The sequence below is a fragment of the Bufo gargarizans genome, chromosome 2 (assembly GCF_014858855.1).
Source record: "Bufo gargarizans isolate SCDJY-AF-19 chromosome 2, ASM1485885v1, whole genome shotgun sequence".
NCBI classification, from domain to species: domain Eukaryota; kingdom Metazoa; phylum Chordata; class Amphibia; order Anura; family Bufonidae; genus Bufo; species Bufo gargarizans.
In genome coordinates, this window is record NC_058081.1 from 533,560,573 (window position 1) to 533,579,350 (window position 18,778).

The 18,778-nt window shown below is 47.5% G+C and overlaps 1 protein-coding gene across 2 annotated transcripts in view; it reads left to right on the plus strand.

Moving 5' to 3' along the window:
- The first annotated feature begins 2,986 nt into the window (after window positions 1-2,986).
- GYS2 (glycogen synthase 2) overlaps window positions 2,987-18,778 on the plus strand; it is a 111,686-nt gene continuing 95,894 nt past the window's right edge. The window contains exons 1-3 of one of the 2 annotated variants that reach the window (XM_044278050.1): window positions 2,987-3,283; window positions 11,865-12,046; window positions 13,270-13,461. In XM_044278050.1, the coding sequence (XP_044133985.1) occupies window positions 3,163-3,283; window positions 11,865-12,046; window positions 13,270-13,461 (495 nt within the window). In that variant the 5' untranslated portion in view covers window positions 2,987-3,162. Of the gene's footprint in view, window positions 3,302-11,864; window positions 12,047-13,269; window positions 13,462-18,778 lie in introns of both variants that reach the window. The other variant, XM_044278051.1, reaches the window with a different exon arrangement.

Below are 18,778 nucleotides of genomic sequence, written 5' to 3' on the forward strand. Positions count from 1 at the left end.
ATGGAATTCTGTGTTTTGCAATGCTAATCTCTACCCCCCACCTCCCCACTTCTCTTCTTTCCCCCTTTTGCTTTTACTCCCCCCCCCCCATCCCTGTCTTTGTTCCTTTATACATTGTTGTGTTTAGAGGTAATCCGACTAGATCTCTAATGGATACTCATGTGTCTGTTTATTGCGATAAGCAGATGAGTTGTATTTGAAAATTTCATCTAGATGAGACTGAATATGGTAATCATTTGCAATTACAATCATATGTTTATAATGTGTGAGCAGGCTATGTGTATACCTCAAAAAGGTTGGAACAATGCTGACCTCTTTGTTACGTATTTCTTGTTGGAAAACAATAAAAACAATTTTAAAACAAACAAAAAATGCACCAAAATCATACGCAACTGACAATACTAGCTAATTCCTCAAGCTGAGAATTTTGCCAATATCAGGAACATATCGGAGCCCCTCATGCACCACATCACGGTGTCTCAGGACGCATGGGGTCCTACCACTAAAACACCCGTGGTGTGTGAACAGGGTCTGAACAGTGCTAGAAACCCACTCACAGCCAGGCCCTCACGTGCCTCCATAGTGGTATCACCAATGCACTGTGAGGTAGGATAAAGCTGTGAGCCGCACCCACAACAGACCATGTGACACAGAAGCCGCACCCACAACAGACCATGTGACACAGAAGCCGCACCCACAACAGACCATGTGACACAGAAGCTACCAGGTGCAAAAGAACGTTACCAGCAAAATAAAGTGGCACCTTCCATACACATAAAGACAAAAACTCACTGAAAAAGTCAAAGTGGCCTAAACGGGTGGAAATGCTCCAACCCAGACACTGCAGCGTGTCTATAACCGGGGGAGCAATTCCTCCGCGCTACAGTGATTGGGTTTGGAGCATTTCCACCTGTTTAGGCCACTTTTTTCTGTGAGTTTTTTTATCACCCAACTTTCCCACACTCCCTTATGTTAAATCTGCCCAGTTATGGAAGAATATATCACTGGTTCTGTATAAATTTACATTAAGCAGAAAAGCTGTGTGACAACCTCTGTCATCTGCAATGGCCGCCTTATTAGCTGTTACCCAGCTTTCCTAGGAACAGATATCACAATGTTTGACAGCCTGACAGATACAACTTGGGGACTTGTAGTTCCAGAATTTTTTTATGTTTTTTTTTTACATTTTGTTCTTTAAGAGGCTTTTAAAGAAACAAATAATACGCCTATTAAGGGTTATTATGTAAGACTCCTCACCGTGCATTACCGCCATTTACTTGTCACATCAGTGAAGTGTCAGTCACTGCGGGAGGCAGGTTTGATCCCTTCATGAAGCCCCCTGCACCCGAGCATTTACAATAATCTGTAACTAAATTGTATAGGAAGATAACTCCAAATGTTATACACAATGCAACACCTGCAATCTAATCCCCCGGCCACACACTCTGTATCACCCCCATCATCCCTGACCCCTAGGAGATAATAAAATATCATTATCTCACAGTGTGTTTTACTCCTGTCCTCCCTGATCCCAGGAGCCTATACACTATTTGCCTTTTACACTATGTATCACTCCCATTGCCTCACCTCCCTAAAATGTATCATGCCCATCTTCCCCGGCTGTTTACATTCTAATCTATCTCACACAGAATGTATTACTCCCATCATCCCTGACCCCAGGATCTCACATACTAATTTCTCTGTATCATATTATATCACTGCCTTAATCATTGACCTCAGGAGCTCAGATACAAATTCATCTATGTGACCCATTATCTGTCACTACTTTCATTATTGGTCTAAGGAGCTCACACTCTAATTTCCCTATAGCAGACCCAACGTATTGCTCCTATCATCCCTGTCCCCAGGAGCTCACAATCTAGTCTGTGTCTGTTTGGTGAAACAAGCTTTCTCTGTGAACTGAAGACAGTAGCAGCTCAAATCTCTTTCCTGTTCTGATAGTTTGTTACAATGTATCAGCTCAGGTAACAAGTACTGCATGGTCTGGTGCCTAAGGTGTTTAGCTCCACATTGGTACAACTGTAACAAACCTTCCTCTGCGAGAAGTACTAGGTTTGTACAGGTTTCCAGCACTTGGCTATTATTAAGGATGTTTCTAATTACTGACAACAAGCGGTGATTAATTTAAAAAGATGATGAGGATGGATAATGGTGATGGACCTAGGAACACAGTAGCAGATCGCAGCTGTAGCTACAACAACAATGTAATCTCTGTCTTCTATCTCTTCTGAATAATTTCTTAAGATATCTTTATATCGGTCAGATCTGCTTTATAGTGGTCAGATCTGCTTTTCTGTTTCTTCAAATTCCTTGCACAGGGATAAAGTTAAATGATAACATTCAGCTGCCTGCAGTTACCACTAGAGGGAGCTCAATGTTTACAGATTTATTATTGGCTTCTAGGGATAAACAATATACAGCGAGCTCTTCAGCTCCTTCTAGTGATGACTGCTGAATGTTATCACATATTTTGGATGAAGGTGCCACAGTAAGAAGTCTGCCGTTTGAGACAAGGTATAAATCAGTGGAGTCTAGGATAGCAATAAAGGGGGATGGGGAGTGCTCTTCACATCTATATCTGCTGGGATACATTCATAGTATCAGATATTGACATATGTCAGGAAAATGACCCTGACACTGTCCCGTTTCCTTTAGATGTGTATGAACCAGGGGCCTCGTAAGCTGCCAGAATTTTGTGCAGTTGCGCCCTATTATATAACAAGTTCCCGGTTAATGATTGCCAGCTCTTCTGTCTATTTGCTCTGTGCGGTTTCTGTCACATCAAACAAATAGTTACATATCGCCACCTGACACCGCTCATGATTGGTTATTGATCGCCCCAGGACATTGGCCACCACTTGGGTTCATACAATTCAAGGTCTGTGTGCTTGGACAATGTCCAGGAAAGGATTTGGGAACTGACTGAACAACGACCTCTGATCAGCTTGGGGGGGGGGGGGGATCTGTCCACTTAACAGGTCCATGTCGGATTTGGTTGTGTGTGTAATGCGTGGTGTCAGCTCGTGAAGCTCTAAGCCGTGGATTAACTAGGAAAAGGACTCTCCTCAATCTCTTATGTCTTAGAAAGGCCAAGAACCCAGGCACAGGCTGCTCCTCTCTGGCCAGAACCTCCAGGACACCATGCCACTCACCAGGTCCCTCTCCGTCACGTCCCTCAATGGCCTCCCTCAATGGGATGAGGAGGATCTGCCTATAGAAGACCTCCTGCTCTTTGAGATATCATGGGAAATCACCAATAAAGGTTTGTAAGCATCTCAAGGTGAGAAAGGAGGGGTCAATCCTATTGTAACTGTAAGGGTGAAAGGGGCGCTCCATCTAAATGACAGCACTGGAGATATCAAGACAGAAAATAGTGATCATGGCGGGCGGGGAGGTTTCTGCATTTTTTGTCACTCATCCCATTTAGGGGAACTACAGTCAGCCTCTTCCCAGCTTGACATGGCTGATAACAGGGAGAAATGGATTGTATTCTCCTGTCCTACAGTCAGCCTGTCTGTAACCAGAAATGGCTGATAACAGAAACCAGTAAATTGTATTCACCCATCCTACTGTCAACTTCTCCCCAGCCCGAAATGGCTGATAACAGGGAGCAATAGATTGCATTCTCCTGTCCTACAGTCAGGCTGACCCCAGCCTACAGACATAGACATAGGATAACTAACTGTTGGATGAGTGAGTCAGGTGGCCCCATACACATTAGATGGTTGGCCGAACCCACCAAAATCAGCTAATGTGTATGGCCAGCTTTACTTGCCTGATATCGGGGATCAATATACAGAATGAGTTTGTCCTACAGTGAAATGTCTGGTGGATATGGAGAGAAGACTGATCCCATAGGATCCCATTAGATTTAGATTGTGAGCTTTTGTGACAAGCCTTGGCTCACTATGTCCTACGTAGGATGTGTGAATACACAATATAAAGTGAAATATCTGTATTGTATAAAGGGTGAACAATGGTCCTCATCTTCCTCCTCGTCATCGGGAGCGGTGGTTGAGCAGGGCAGCGCTGTCTCCTCTGGTTAATGATTTAAATACGTGATTATTGACAGAAATGTTGAAGTGAAGGATGAAAGGTTATGAGAATAGAGGAGAAGAGGTGACACAGAAGGACAGGGATCTGAGCCAGGGACTCCTGCTCATCACATGTATGACCTAGTCCCTGACACTAGGTGGCGCCAAAACACTGTGTATGAGAGAAGGAGTTATCACTAAGTAATATATTTACCTACCTATCATGTATATACCAGTCCGCCACAACATTATAACCACCTGCCTAACATCATGTAGGTCCCCACTGTGCTACCGAAATATCTCTGACCCATTAAGGTGTCCTGTGGTATCTGTCACAAAGATGTTAGCAGGAGATCCTTTAAAGGGGTCATCCCGTCTGGGTACCGATATGATTTGCCATAAATGGCTGATGTGTGCTGGGACCCTCTCCTATATAAGAATGGGGCCCTAATGTGAATGACGAGCACACTATGCTTGCGCAGTATCTTTTCCATTCTTGCTATGGGACTTTAAAAAATAGCCGAGCACGCATGGGAAGTGCCATAGCAGTAAAAAGGCAAAGACATAGCGCATGCACGGCTACCCCTCTTTTCACTAATGATGACATTTACACGGCCTGGCCCTGTCAATCAGTTGCACAGAGAGCAGCACCTCTAGGTGTAACAGCAACACCCCCGTTGCTCCTAGAGGCTCATTTGCATATATTAAAACATAATTTCTTTTGCAATGCTGGCACATATGAGCAGGGGACCAACAGAGATGCCTTCAGCTGCCAAGCGTGCATACAATGGCTCAGTCGGTGTCATACAATAGGTACAGATGCCCTGTAATTCCTGTAAAATGTGAGGCAAGGCCTCCATGCATCTGACTTATTTTTCTAGTATATTTCATAGATCCTTGATCAGATTCAAATCTAGGAATTTGGAGTCCAAGCCATCAACTTGAACTCAAACCATTCTGGAACAGTTTTTGTAGTGTGGCAAGGGAGCATTAACCTGCTGGAAGAGGCCACTGCCATTAGGGAACACTGCCATCATGATAGGGCATATTTGGTCTGCAACAATGTTTAGGTAGGTAGTATGTGTTAAAGTAACATTCACCTGAAAGCCAGAGCCCAAAGTTTCCCAGCAGAGCATTGCCCAAAGCATCATGCGACTACACCACCTGCTTGTCTTCATCCCCAGGTTAAGGCCTCCTGCACACGTATGTGGACCCATTCACTTCAATGTGTCCGCAAATCCGGAGATGCGGAATGGTGCGGAACGGAAGCACGGAACGGAACCCTACGTGGGGTTTCGTCCTGTACCTCCGTTCCGCAAAATGATAGAACATGTTTTTGCGGAACGGTCGTATTGCAGACCCATTAAAGTGAATGGGTCCGCGATCCACTGCGGCTGCCCCGCGGTCGTTGTTCGTGCATTGCGGCCCGCTGCACGGCCATGTGGTGCACACATTCGTGTGCAGGAGGCCTAAGGTGTGTTTAGATCTACAATGGTGGCTCCATTGCAGATCCTGCTTAAAAAAAGACAGGACAAAATAGTGCAGTAAGCCACGTTATTTTGTCCAGTAAAATGCTGGACACCATGATAGAAATCTGATGGACCTCTTTGTAGTTAGTGGGGTCCTTCAAGGGCCGTTGCAGTTCATCATCTGACAGATTTGGGACTGCCATCATTTTTATTGTGTTTCTCCTATGATGGAACAGAACAGCAGAACTGGTAAGCAGATGTATGACAATGTGAACGAGCCCCTAGTGACACACACGCATCTAACTGTCCACATACTGTAAAAGAATCAGAGCAGGCCACTTTCTTTCATTGCTCTGTGGTTCAGTTTGAACACTTAGAAGCCCATTGTAGGCACCAGATGCACTCAAACACCTGTGCATTGTGCAATATTCTTCTTATAGTATTGTGTGGAAATCCCTACTCTCCCCTACCCCCACTTCAGGGAATAGAAAATCCTCTCATAATTTCCTTCCCTTGGTTTGGAGACAACTGCTGAGGAAGCTTTTACTTCATAAATCCTGTGATTAAGTTACAACTAAGCACCTGCCATGCCACACAGTCATAACTGCGGCGGGCGCCTCCCCCCAGGGCCCTTTAAGAGAGAAAAAGAGTACTTGTTTTTCGTGACGCCAGTTGCAGTGAAGCAGTGGTGTAGGGTAGCCTATAATGTCCCTTAATGTTGGTGCATGTATCACGGTGCTCCTACCTGGATACGCTGGACCCTAGGCGTTGGGTCTGCAGCAATGAAAAGGGGGTAGTTGATGAAGGGGATGAGGAATAAAATTGAGTCCAGACCTTGTGATAGAGTCGATAACAGCTTTACTTGGCATAAATGTTTCTCCAAACAGTTTCAGGCTTTATCTTGGTTCCAGCAGGCTTTGGCATTAACTGTTGCAGGCAAACTCCTCTCTGCTACATCTGCTGCTCTCAGGCTCTGCTGTGCTGACAGGATAGGTTAATAACTTAGCTTTCTCTGGGTTCTGAAACTTCTCTGTGTAGTCTGACTCTATCCTGTCCGTCAAAAAAATATTCAAGGAAGAGTCCCAGCAGTTGTGTCTTCAATCAATCAATAGGATATTTATTTCAACAAAGAAATGTCCACAATCCTGGACGCGTTTCGGCTAGCATGCCTTCATCGTTGATGAAGGCATGCTAGCTGAAACGCGTCCAGGATTGTGGACATTTCTTTGTTGAAATAAATATCCTATTGATTGATTGAAGACACGACTGCTGGGACTCTTCCTTGAATATACGTGGATTTATTCCTATCCCGTGCAACGTGCAAAACAGAGTGAGTGCCGACTATTTTCTCTTGCGTCAAAAAAATATGATCTGTCCTATTTTTTTGACGGACAGCGGTTCACGGACCCATTCAAGTCAATGGGTCCGTGAAAAAACACAGATGCACACAAGATTGGCATCCATGTCCGTGATCCATGACTGTAGGTTACTTTCATACAGACGGATCCGTGAAAACTCAGATCCGACAGTATATTCTAACACAGAGGCGTTCCCATGGTGATGGGGACGCTTCTAGTTAGAATATACTGAGAACTGTGTACATGACTGCCCCCTGCTGCCTGGCAGCACCCAATCTCTTACAGGGGGCTGTGATCCGTACAATTAACCCCTCGAGTGCCGCACCTGAAGGGGTTAATTGTGCGTATCATAGCCCCCTGTAAGAGATCCGGGGCTGCCAGGCAGCAGGGGGCAGACCCCCCTCCCTCCCCAGTTTCAATTTCATTGGTGGCCAGTGCGGCCCCCCCTCCCTCTATTGTATTTATATCACTGATATACCCCCCCGGCCCCCCCATCCCTCCATGTACTGTATTTAACTAATTGGTGGCACAGTGTGTGCCCCCCCCCCCCGGCCCCAACTCCCTCCCTCCCTCTATTGTATTTAACTCATTGGTGGCACAGTGTGCGGCCCCCCCTCCCTCCCTCTATTGTATTTAACTCATTGCTGGCACAGTGTGCGCCCCCCCCCCGCCCCCCCCTCCCTCTATTGTATTTAACTCATTGGTGGCACAGTGTGCGGCTTCCCCACCACCCCGATCATTGGTGGCAGCGGAGAAGCATCATACTTACCTGCTGGCTGCTGCGCTGTCTGTGACCGGCCGGGAGCTCCTCCTACTGGTAAGTGACAGATCATTAAGCAATGCGCCGCACAGACCTGTCACTTACTAGTAGGAGGAGCTCCCGGCCGGTCACAGACATCGCAGCAGCCAGCAGGTAAGTATGATGCTTCTAATATTGCTAAGTAACCATGGCAACCAGGACTGCAGTAGTGTCCTGGTTGCCATGGTTACCGATCAGAGCCCCAGGGATTTAACTGGGACTCCGATCGGAACTCTGCGCTGCCACCAATGATGGGGGGGGGGGGGGAGGCCGCACACTGTGCCACCAATGAGTTAAATACAATAGAGGGAGGGAGGGGGGGCCAGGGGGGGCCGCACACTGTGCAACCAATGAGTTAAATACAATAGAGGGAGGGGCCGCACACTGTGCAACCAATGAGTTAAATACAATAGAAGGAGGGAGGGGGGGCCGGGGGGGGCCGCACACTGGCCACCAATGATATTCAAACTGGGGAGGGAGGGGGGTCTGCCCCCTGCTGCCTGGCAGCCCCTGATTTCTTACAGGGGGATATGATACGCATAATTAACCCCTTCAGGTGCGGCACCATGGGAAGGCCTCTGTGTTAGAATATACTGTCGAATATGAGTTTTCACGATGTAACTCAAATTCGATGGTATATTCTAACATAGAGGCGTTCCCATGGTGATGGGGACGCTTCAAGTTTTACACGGAAAGAGGCCTTACACGGAAAGAGATATGCACATTATATAGGACCTAGAAATAAATACACAGAATGACATTTGGTTAACCATAGGAGATAGTCACGGGGTGCAAAGGTGGTAATGAACCTTTGGGGCGTTACATAACCACTGAGAAAAAGCAGGTGATGACCACCAACAACTACTGCAACAAAACATGGAAAACCATGGAGCGACCACCAGGTGACTCCTTGACTTTACAGCTAATACAGCCAAAGAGGGACAGGCATGGAGCAGTGACCACCATGTGATGGCCACCTACAACTATTACAACTTCAAAGCATCTACCACTGAGCTATGACCAATAGGTGATGAGTTCCTACAAGTATTACAGCCACAGAAGGACAACCACAAAGCTAGCCGGTGACCACCAGGTGATAACCTCCTACAACTACTATGACCAAAGAGAGAGAATTTTGGAGTTATAATAACCAGGTTAAGACCACATGAAATTACTACACCCACAGAGGAATAAACACCACTGAGGAAAACCTAGGGAAGAAAACTACAAGTATTACAGAAATACAAGGAGCAACCACAGGTTTTGCATCCACAGAACCACAATCACTAAGAGATGATATAGTTGGTAAGGTTCAAAACTACACATTAGATGATGATCACCTATGACTACTACAAATATAGAGGAAAAGCCATGGTGTAAGGACCACGAAGTAGTAATAAAATACAACATCCACAGAGGAACAGCCACAGAGTGACAACCATCAGGTGGTGACCACAATCAACTAATACATTCACAGAGGGACAATCAATGAGCATTGACAACCAGGTGATGACCATCTTCATGTACTAAATTCACCAAGGAACAGCCATAGAGTGAGGTCCACCAGGTGGTGACCACATACAACTACATTTACAGAGGAACAGCCAATGACTACCAGAAGATGTCCACCTACGTACAACTAATGCATTCAGTGAGGGATATCCATATGAACCAACAAATACTGGACGAGAACCTATAGGTGCTAACCACATAAAAGTATAATAACCACAGATGGACAGTCATGAACAAAGAAATACTGAATGAGGACCACCTGGTGATGATCACGTAAAAACACAGAGGTACAGCCATGGAGTTAAGACCGCTTACAAGTACTGCAATCACAGAGGGACAATCACTGAGCAATAACAACCAAGTAATGACCACCTACTGTACAACTACTACAACCATAGAATGATAGACACAAATTGAAGACCATCAGGTTGACCACTAGCAACTACTACAACCAAAGAAAAATGATCACCAGTTGATGACCACTTACATTACTAGAACCACAGGGCAATGACCCAAAAGGTGATGACAACCTACAACCACAGAGTTAACCAATGGGCAACGACCACCAGCAGATGACTGCATGAAACTAGTACAGTCATAGAGTAAAAACTATGCAGCACTGTCAGCCAGGAGATGAGCACTTACAACTATTACAATCTTAAACCACAGATTAGAAAAGTCACGCACAAGCAATCAATATAAGCAATTGCAAATAGTCTAACAATAACGTCTTGTCTTGTGAATAAAATGTTCAGCTATAATATTGTCAACCAACTACAATGGTCAGGGCATCTCACCTAGGCTGGAGTTTCCATTAGATAGAAGATTTATGTGCCTATGGCAGCTCTGGTTCCAGACCTTTTTTTATCAGATAAGTGCAGCGACCAGGCCGCAGTGGTGTGAGTGAGTGCAGAAATGGCCAGATAGGTGTAGTAGCAGTACTCACAGTTCTGAAGCTCCCTGGACCAACATGCGGTGACTGGAAGGGTGCACTGATTGTTCCCTTTGGGGCACACTCTGGTTCTTGGCGGTTGAGGTACCATAGGATGACCACTTGGTTCACCCCCAAAAGCCAGACATTCTAGCCACACCCCCGACTCCGCTAAGCCACGCGTCCTGCCGGCGAAGGGAAAAAAGTACAGGAAGAGCGTAGAGTGAGCTGCGGGTGGGGTGGTGGTGGGGGCTTCTCCATGTTCTGCCCTCTTACATGGAGGGTGACACCAGCCCAATCTAATGGTGGCTATTAATATAGCCTGTGGTTACCTTGTACAAATACATACATATGCAGATATTACATATTAAAGCATATACATTTTATTAATTCTGCAGTTTGCAGTATACAGCGACCTTTAGGAGCAGGATGCTGCATAAGTATAGCTCTGTGTGCCGTGAGTACTGGGGAGTCTCTGCAGGGATTACAGAGTGACTTGGGGGGACACTGATGTGACTACCAGGGCAGTTGAGGCACAGCTATGATAACTGGGGAAGGGGAAGGCATTTCTGTGACTACTGGGGGTGGGGAGGCACTGATGTGACTACTGGAAAAAGTGAGGAGCTGCTCTGATTAATGGGGGACAGTGAGTCACTGTTGTGATTACAGGAGGAAGGGAAGATGCTGATGTGATTACTGGAGAAGGTGAGGCACTACTTTGATTACTGTGGAAGAGTGAGGCCCTGTTATGATTACAGGGGGAAAGGGAGGCACTGATGTCACATCTGGAGAAGGTGATGAACTGCTTTGATTACTGTAGAATAGTGAAACCCTGCTGTGACCACAGAGAGGCGCTGATGTCACTACTGTGTAGGTTGAGGCATGGCTGTGAATGGAAGGGAGGCAAAGATGTGATTTATGGAGAGGGTGACGCAAAGCAGGTTGTAACTCAAGATCAGTACAGGATATGTACCAGCAGAATAACAAGTGCAGCTCTGTAGTATAATTCAGCATGTAACTCCAGATTAGTACAGGATAAGTAATGTATGTACACTGTGACTCCACCAGCAGAATAGCGAGCGCAGCTCTGGAGTATAGTACAGGATGTAACTCAGGATCAGTATAGGATAAGTAATGTATGTACACAGTGACTCCACCAGCAGAATAGTGAGTGCAGCTCTGGAGTATAATACAGGATGTAACTCAGGATTAGTACAGGATAAGTAACGTATGCACACAGTGACTCCACCAGCAGAATAGTGAGTGCAGCTCTGGAGTATAATACAGGATGTAACTCAGGATTAGTACAGGATAAGTAATGTATGCACACAGTGACTCCACCAGCAGAATAGCGAGTGCAGCTCTGAAGTATAATACAGGATGTTACTCAGGATCAGTACAGGATAAGTAATGTATGCACACAGTGACTACACCAGCAGAATAGTGAGTGCAGCTCTGAAGTATAATACAGGATGTAACTCAGGATCAGTACAGGATAAGTAATGTATGTACACAGTGACTACACCAGCAGAATAGTGAGTGCAGCTCTGCAGTATAATACAGGATGTAACTCAGGATTAGTACAGGATAAGTAATGTATGCACACAGTGACATCACCAGCAGAATAGTGAGTGCAGCTCTGCAGTATAATACAGGATGTAACTCAGGATTAGTACAGGATAAGTAATATGATCTATGTCTGCATATATAGTATGCTTATTATAACTCTTTTACTCTCAGTTGGAGGCATCTACACAGTGATCCAAACTAAAGCTAAAATAACTGTGGATGAGTGGGGAGACAACTACTTTATGATGGGTCCATACTATGAGCAAAATGTGAGGACGCAGGTTGAAATCTGTGACCCTCCGTTGCCAGCACTCAAGAAAGCCATGGACGCGCTGCAGTCTCAGGGATGTCAGGTACAGTAATCTCTTCATTACAGAGGATTACTTGGGGTCTTAACAATTGGGAATCTTTTTTTATTTTCAGCAGATAAATTAAATCAAACGTCCGCAGATCCTATTAGAGATTTATTTTCCTGACAAGTATCCAATTACATACAAAGCTGACCGGCAGCGAATCTGCAATTATGTGTGTGCTCTGTGAGCAGGTGCTTAAAGCGACACTCCACCATTCATAATGTGTGCCGTCTTGATGATCTGGAGCAAGAGAGAAGCAGAGGAGCACTGTGTTTTTTTTTTTATAAATAAGGCCCAAATTTCTGTTTCAATTGCACCCAATTTCTTACATTTCTGCTTGTTTTCAGTGAATTGAAACATTTTCCTTTTTTTAAAGTCAAATCTGATAACCCTTCCTACTCAAACAGCTGAGGGTTCCTCAGAGTGTCTCAGTGTAGACATTTTTAAATGCTGAGGGGTAAGGAAAGGAGAAGGACAAGTTTAAACCTTACTGGGTTCAACATTTTAAAACAGTCCTTCCAATCAGATGTGTGCGCAGGACTAGCAATTTAAAGGGAAACTGTCATCTTGAACACAGTATCTGAGCTGCAGGCAGCAGGTTATAGAGCAGGAGGAGCTGAGCAGATTAATATATAGTTTTATAGGAAAAGATTCAGTATAACGTGTATTTCATTCATTTATATTCCTGCTCATTCTCGGCTGTGAAGTGAAGGAGGCGGTCCTATGACTGTGTATACAGAGACAGCTGTCAATCACTGATAGGACCGCCTCCTGGACTTCAAAGCCAAGAGTCTGCAGGAATTTAAATGAATAAAATACAAGTTCTGCTGAATCTTTTCCCATAAAACTATATATCAGTCTGCTCAGCTCCTCCTGCTCTATAACATGCTGCTTTCATATTAATTAGCAGTTTCATGGTGACAGGTTCCCTTTAAACTTCTGAAATAATGTATTTACACCAAGAAGTGACGTTGAACATTATGAGGGTGAATTAGTGCAGAACTTTCTGTCTATAGCTGAGTAGGAGAATACTCCATTTTGTTGCAGAAGAGATTTAGCATTACACAGCTCCTATTGGTATTTGGGGTATATAGGGTGTATAGATGCAGTCATCCTGTGAAGGCCCTGGCATGAGAATCCTCTGGTTCATCAACTAGGAAGGGTCTGTGCCATGATATAAAGCGGGCAACATGTAATCTCACCTGTGATTGGCTCTCTCCCAGGTGTACTTTGGCCGCTGGCTGATTGAGGGCAGTCCATACGTCCTGCTGTTCGACATTGGCTCAGCTGCTTGGAATCTTGACAGATGGAAAGGAGAATTTTGGGAGGCCTGTAATGTGGGGATCCCCTTCAATGACCGAGAGGCTAATGATGCATTACTGTTTGGGTCTCTGACAGCCTGGTTCCTAAAGGAGGTGAGTCCTGCTCATGAACGTACCTACCCTTTCTGATGCCTGAAGTGAAAAGTGAACTCTAATGATGCAGACTGCCAATAGACAATTGACATGTCAGAAACTCATTTCACACAGGAGGATAGGACTTCTATAGATCTTTTTTAGATGTTCTAGTAGAAGGCTGCTGCCAGTCTGGCACTTTGAAATGCTAAGGGTAAAATCCATGGTCAGATTCTTAGAAAATTTAATGGCAAAACCCAAGGGTTACGGTACCTGCCCCCCCTCTCCCCCAATAATGAGACTAAGCTCCACCTTGAGGGTAAAACACGAACACTTTATTGAGGGCTACCCGCCCATATTTATGCAGGTCCCCATCTGGTGTACACGCCCCTAGGGGCCCAGAAGGGAGACTGTGACACAGGACAGATACGTAGCACTCAGGATACACAGACACAACACATCCCCACAATGCATCATGGTTTCCTCCTCTCTGCCCTGGGGACACCCGAAGAGTAATTCAATTATCTCTCAGGACAGAGGGAAATCACCAATACACATGTGGGAACAACAGGACAGGAATCACCACCCAAACACACAATGTCACACCCTCCCAGCAAACACAGACATTTAACATATTCCCAGATAGCTCAAGGCTGAGTGCATATCATTAGGTGAATGGCACTCAGAGTACACACATACAATAAAATTAGCTATCTGGGTACCATTTTTTAGTCCATACAGATGGGTCTGTCACACGGCTCCCCCCTTGTGGAACACTCCGGCAGACCCGGCTTGACCCTTTGGCAGGTCAACTTGGGGATGACCGGACTGGGACGGAGTAGGGACGTCTGTTTGCTGGGATAACCCATCCGCATTCCCATTCTGCTTACCGGGTCGGTAGCTGATGGTGAAGTTGTAAGGCTGCAGTGCCAGACTCCATCTCAGCAGTCTGCCATTGTCTCCGGAGACCCAGTTAAGCCAGACAAGGGGATTGTGGTCTGTAATGAGGGAAAATTCTTGTATGTATAAATAAGGGCTCAACTTCTTCAGTGCCCAGACCAGGGCTAAACACTCTTTCTCCACTGCCGCATAACTCACTTCCTGAGGTAGTAACTTTCTGCTGAGATATGCGACAGCGTGCTCTCCTCCATCTTCCCCGACCTTGCTCAGCACAGCCCCCAGTCCATACATGGAAGCATCTGTATGCACAAGAAAACGTTTGTTCGGGACTGGGGCAGCCAGGACAGGGACATTCACAAGAGCTTGCTTCAGGGCCTGAAACGCGGCTTCACAAGCTGGAGACCACAGGACCTGCTTAGGTAAATTCTTCTTAGTCAGGTCAGTCAAGGGCTGGGCAACCGTACTGTAGTCGGGGACAAAACGTCAGTAATACCCTGCCGTCCCCAGGAAGGCCAGCTCTTGGGTCTTGGCGATAGGTGTGGGCCAGTTAGCTACAGCCTCTACCTTGGCTGGCTCCCACATCCTACCCTGTGACCCAAGTACTGCACTTCTGCCATGCCTAAATGGCACTTGTCTGGCTTCAAGGTCAGGCCGGCGGCCCGAATCTTGTCCAGCACCACCCCCACGTGTACTAAATGGTCTTCCCAGGACTCACTGTAGACCGCAATGTCATCCAGGTATGCACATGCAAATTCCTTGAAGCCATCGAGGAGCCTATCCACCATACGCTGGAAGGTAGCCAGAGCATTCTTCATCCCAAATGGCATAACCTTAAACTGGTACAGGCCAAATGGGGTGACGAATGCCGACTTAGGGATAGCATCCTCGGCCAGGGGGATCTGCCAATAACCTTTGCACGGGTCAATGGTGGTCAGATATCGCACCCTGGCAATGTGGTCTAATAACTCGTCTACCCGGGGCATCGGGTAGGCGTCAGTGGTGGTCCGCTCGTTGAGCCGCCTGTAATCCACACAGAACCGGGTGGTCCCATCTTTCTTAGGCACCAGGACTACAGGCGAGGCCCAAGGGCTGTCTGAGTGCTCGATAACCCCCAGCCTGCTCATCTCTTGTATCTCCTTCCGCATTCCTTCTCGGACTGCTTCAGGGATACGGTATGGGGGTTGTCGTAGGGGGTTCTGTCCGGGTGTCTCGACCTTGTGCACAGCTAGGGTGGTGTACCCGGGTTCTTGGGAGATTGTCGCCTGCTTCTCCCACAGAAGCTGTCTTGCCTGTACCTTCTCTGCCGGGTTTAGCCGGTCCCCTAGCTGCACAAGACTAGTAAGGTCAGTCTGGGGATCCTTCTCTAACAAGTCAGGTAAAGGTAAGTTCTCGGGGTTGTCAGTAGCTGGGGCACATACTGCCGCAACATCCTCTGGTCTCTTCTGATACTCCTTCAGCATGTTCACATGAAAGGATCGCTGAATCCTCTCATCTGCACAGCTGGCTATAAGATAGGTAGTATCACATACCTGAGCTAACACTTTATACAGGCCCTGCCAAGATTCTTACATCTTGTTTGCCTTCACAGGCTTGAGCACTAGAACCTTCTGCCCAACCTGGAAGACCCGCTGTCAGGCACCCCGATCGTACCACCGCTTCTGTCTCCCCTGGGCCGCCTGGAGATTCTCCCTTACCATCAAGGATAGTCTCTCCATGCGGTCCCGGAGTTCCAGGACATATGGCACTATGGGGGTCCTTTCTTGCTCTGTCTCCCCCTCCCAGTGTCCTCTAATGAGATCTAGGGGTCCACGGACCCTTCTCCCATAGAGTAACTCAAAGGGGGAGAACCCAGTAGATTCCTGTGGCACCTCTCTGTATGCAAATAGCAGATGAGGCAGGAATCATCCCCAGTCTCTGCAAGTGTCAGTAAAGGTCCTCAGCATCTGTTTGAGGGTGCCGTTAAATCGTTCGCAGAGAACGTTTGTCTGTGGGTGGTAAGGTGAGCTCAGCAGCGGTTTAATGCAGCACACCTTCCACAGCTGCTGGGTAAGCACAGCGGTAAACTGAGTTCCCTGTTCAGAGAGGATCTCCTGAGGGAACCCGACCCTAGTGAAAATTTTAACCAGGGCATCAGCAACCATCTCTGCCTCTATATTAGACAGCGCTACTGCCTCTGGATAACGTGTGGCATAGTCCTCCACGGTAAGAATGTATTTCTTACCTGATGGGCTAGCCCTGGCCAGTGGACCCACAATGTCAACGGCTATGCGGGAAAAGGGTTCTCCAATGATAGGCATCGACTGAAGCCTAGCCTTTGGGTGATCCCCCCGCTTACCTACCCGTTGACAGGTGTCACACGTGCTACAATAAACCCGCACATCTCGGTTAAAATTGGGCCAGAAAAAGTTTTGGGTAAATCTATGAGCTGTGCGGCGGGAACCTAGATGGCCCGCTAACGGCACATCATGCCCAATCCGCAGAATCTCCTGCCGGTACTTTGCAGGTACCACTAGCTGTCGATTCTGCGGAGGGGTACTCGGTTTCTGGGACGGTTTCGGGATCCTGTACAGCCTATCCCCCACCCACTCGTAGTGCTCCCCATCTACTCCTTCTCCCCCAGAGTCGGCTCTGGCCCTGTACTTCGCTAACGTCGGGTCTTCCCTAGTTACCTTCCCGTACATCTCTGGGGTATCCCAGCCTAAAGGGGCCTGATCTAAGGTACAAGTCGGGGTAGAGAGTCTTACCTGGGTCTCAGCAGCAGGTGGGCCGGCCTCGGCGGCACGGGTCGTGACCGCGTCCACTTCAGCGGGACCCATGGGAGCGAAGGCTGAAACGAGGGGCGCCAAGTCATTGCCAAGGAGGACATCTGCAGGTAAATCCTTCATGACCCCCACATTTACATGTCCAGCGCCCACTCCCCAATCCAAATGTACCCGGGCAACGGGTAGACGAAACACAGCACCCCCGGCTACTCGCACTGCGACCGTGTCCCCGGTATGTTGGGCTTCGGATACCACTGACTTCCTTCCCGTTGACCTTTACACATTGCCGGTGGTGCTGTCTGTTATCCCGGTGGGCAGCCTGAATGGGGTCTGCCTCATGCAGGATGCCCCAGCACTCCTCTTCCTCTACACAGTGAGCTGCTGGGAGAGGTGGTCGTGGATTGCCCCCTGCGGGTCTCCTCCAGGACTGGTTCTGGTTGGCACTGTTCATCGGGCACTCCGGTCGCTTGTGCCCTAGCTGCTTGCATAGGTAGCACCGAATGGGTTGGGAGTACTCCCGTGAGTTAAACTGGGGTGGCTGTTGATACTGGGCAGACGAAGGGGGTGCTGATGGCCGATTCATTGGAGGCTGATAGATGGTAGCTGCTGGCCTGTATTCCACTCTGGCGGGAGCCTTGCTGATGGAACTGTCCAGTTTGCGGGCATCTGTATACTCATCCGCCAAGCGAGCTGCTTCATGTAGAGTGGAGGGTTTACGGTCCGTACCCACTATCTGACCCCTGCTGGTAATTTGTCAAAACAATGTTCCAATAGAAACATCTGTAGCACCTCTTCTCCGGACCCAGCCTGGCACCCCGCCATCCAGTGGGCAGCTGTGCGGTGCACCTTACAGGCCCATTCAACAAAAGAGTCCCCAGCTGTTTTAACAGTGTCTCGGAACCTCCTCCGGTATGCTTCGGGTGTAACGGCATACCGGGAGAGTAAAGCTTCCCTGACGGGCACATAAACCCCGATCTCCTCATCAGGGATGGCCCGAAAAGCCTCGCTGGCCCGGCCAGATAACTTGCCGGACAATATAGTAACCCAGTCTTCCAGGGCTACCTTGTGCAGGGCACATTGCCTCTCAAAATCAGCAAGGTACCCATCAATCTCTCCTTCTGTCTCACTGAAGGGTTTAAATGCGGTAAACGGCACTTTCTTTCTTTCCCCCGGGTGTGCCCGTTTTGGCGTAGCAGGTTGGCCTCCACAGCGGCCATGACCTGGGTGATGATCTCTGCAGATGGGTTGGGACCATAATGGGCCAGCCTGATTCTTACCGCCCGGTCAAAGCTTGCCTCCTCGGGGGTTCTGTCAGCTGTGCTGGGTCCATTGGTTCCCTCTGCCGCTGGTACTCCATCCATTTCCAGCAATAACGCAATAATGTGCCTCTTCCTGAGGTTACTTGCCTGTCCGCCTCTTTGCTCTAATAAATCTTTTAGGGTAGCTCTTCTCAGGTTTTGGTATTGTAATTCCATTTGATCCTGGTTGTAGTGGTCTCTTTGGGCGCTGAGGATCATCCCGTCGCTAGCCACCAGTTGTTACGGTACCTGCACCCCCCCTCCCCCCCCCCCCAATTTTGATTGAAACGTCTTTATTACAATCAGTCGTCATACATACATACTTTGGTACTGTGACGCAGCACAGCACTCAATAAATTACAAGTATTCGTCTTTGCG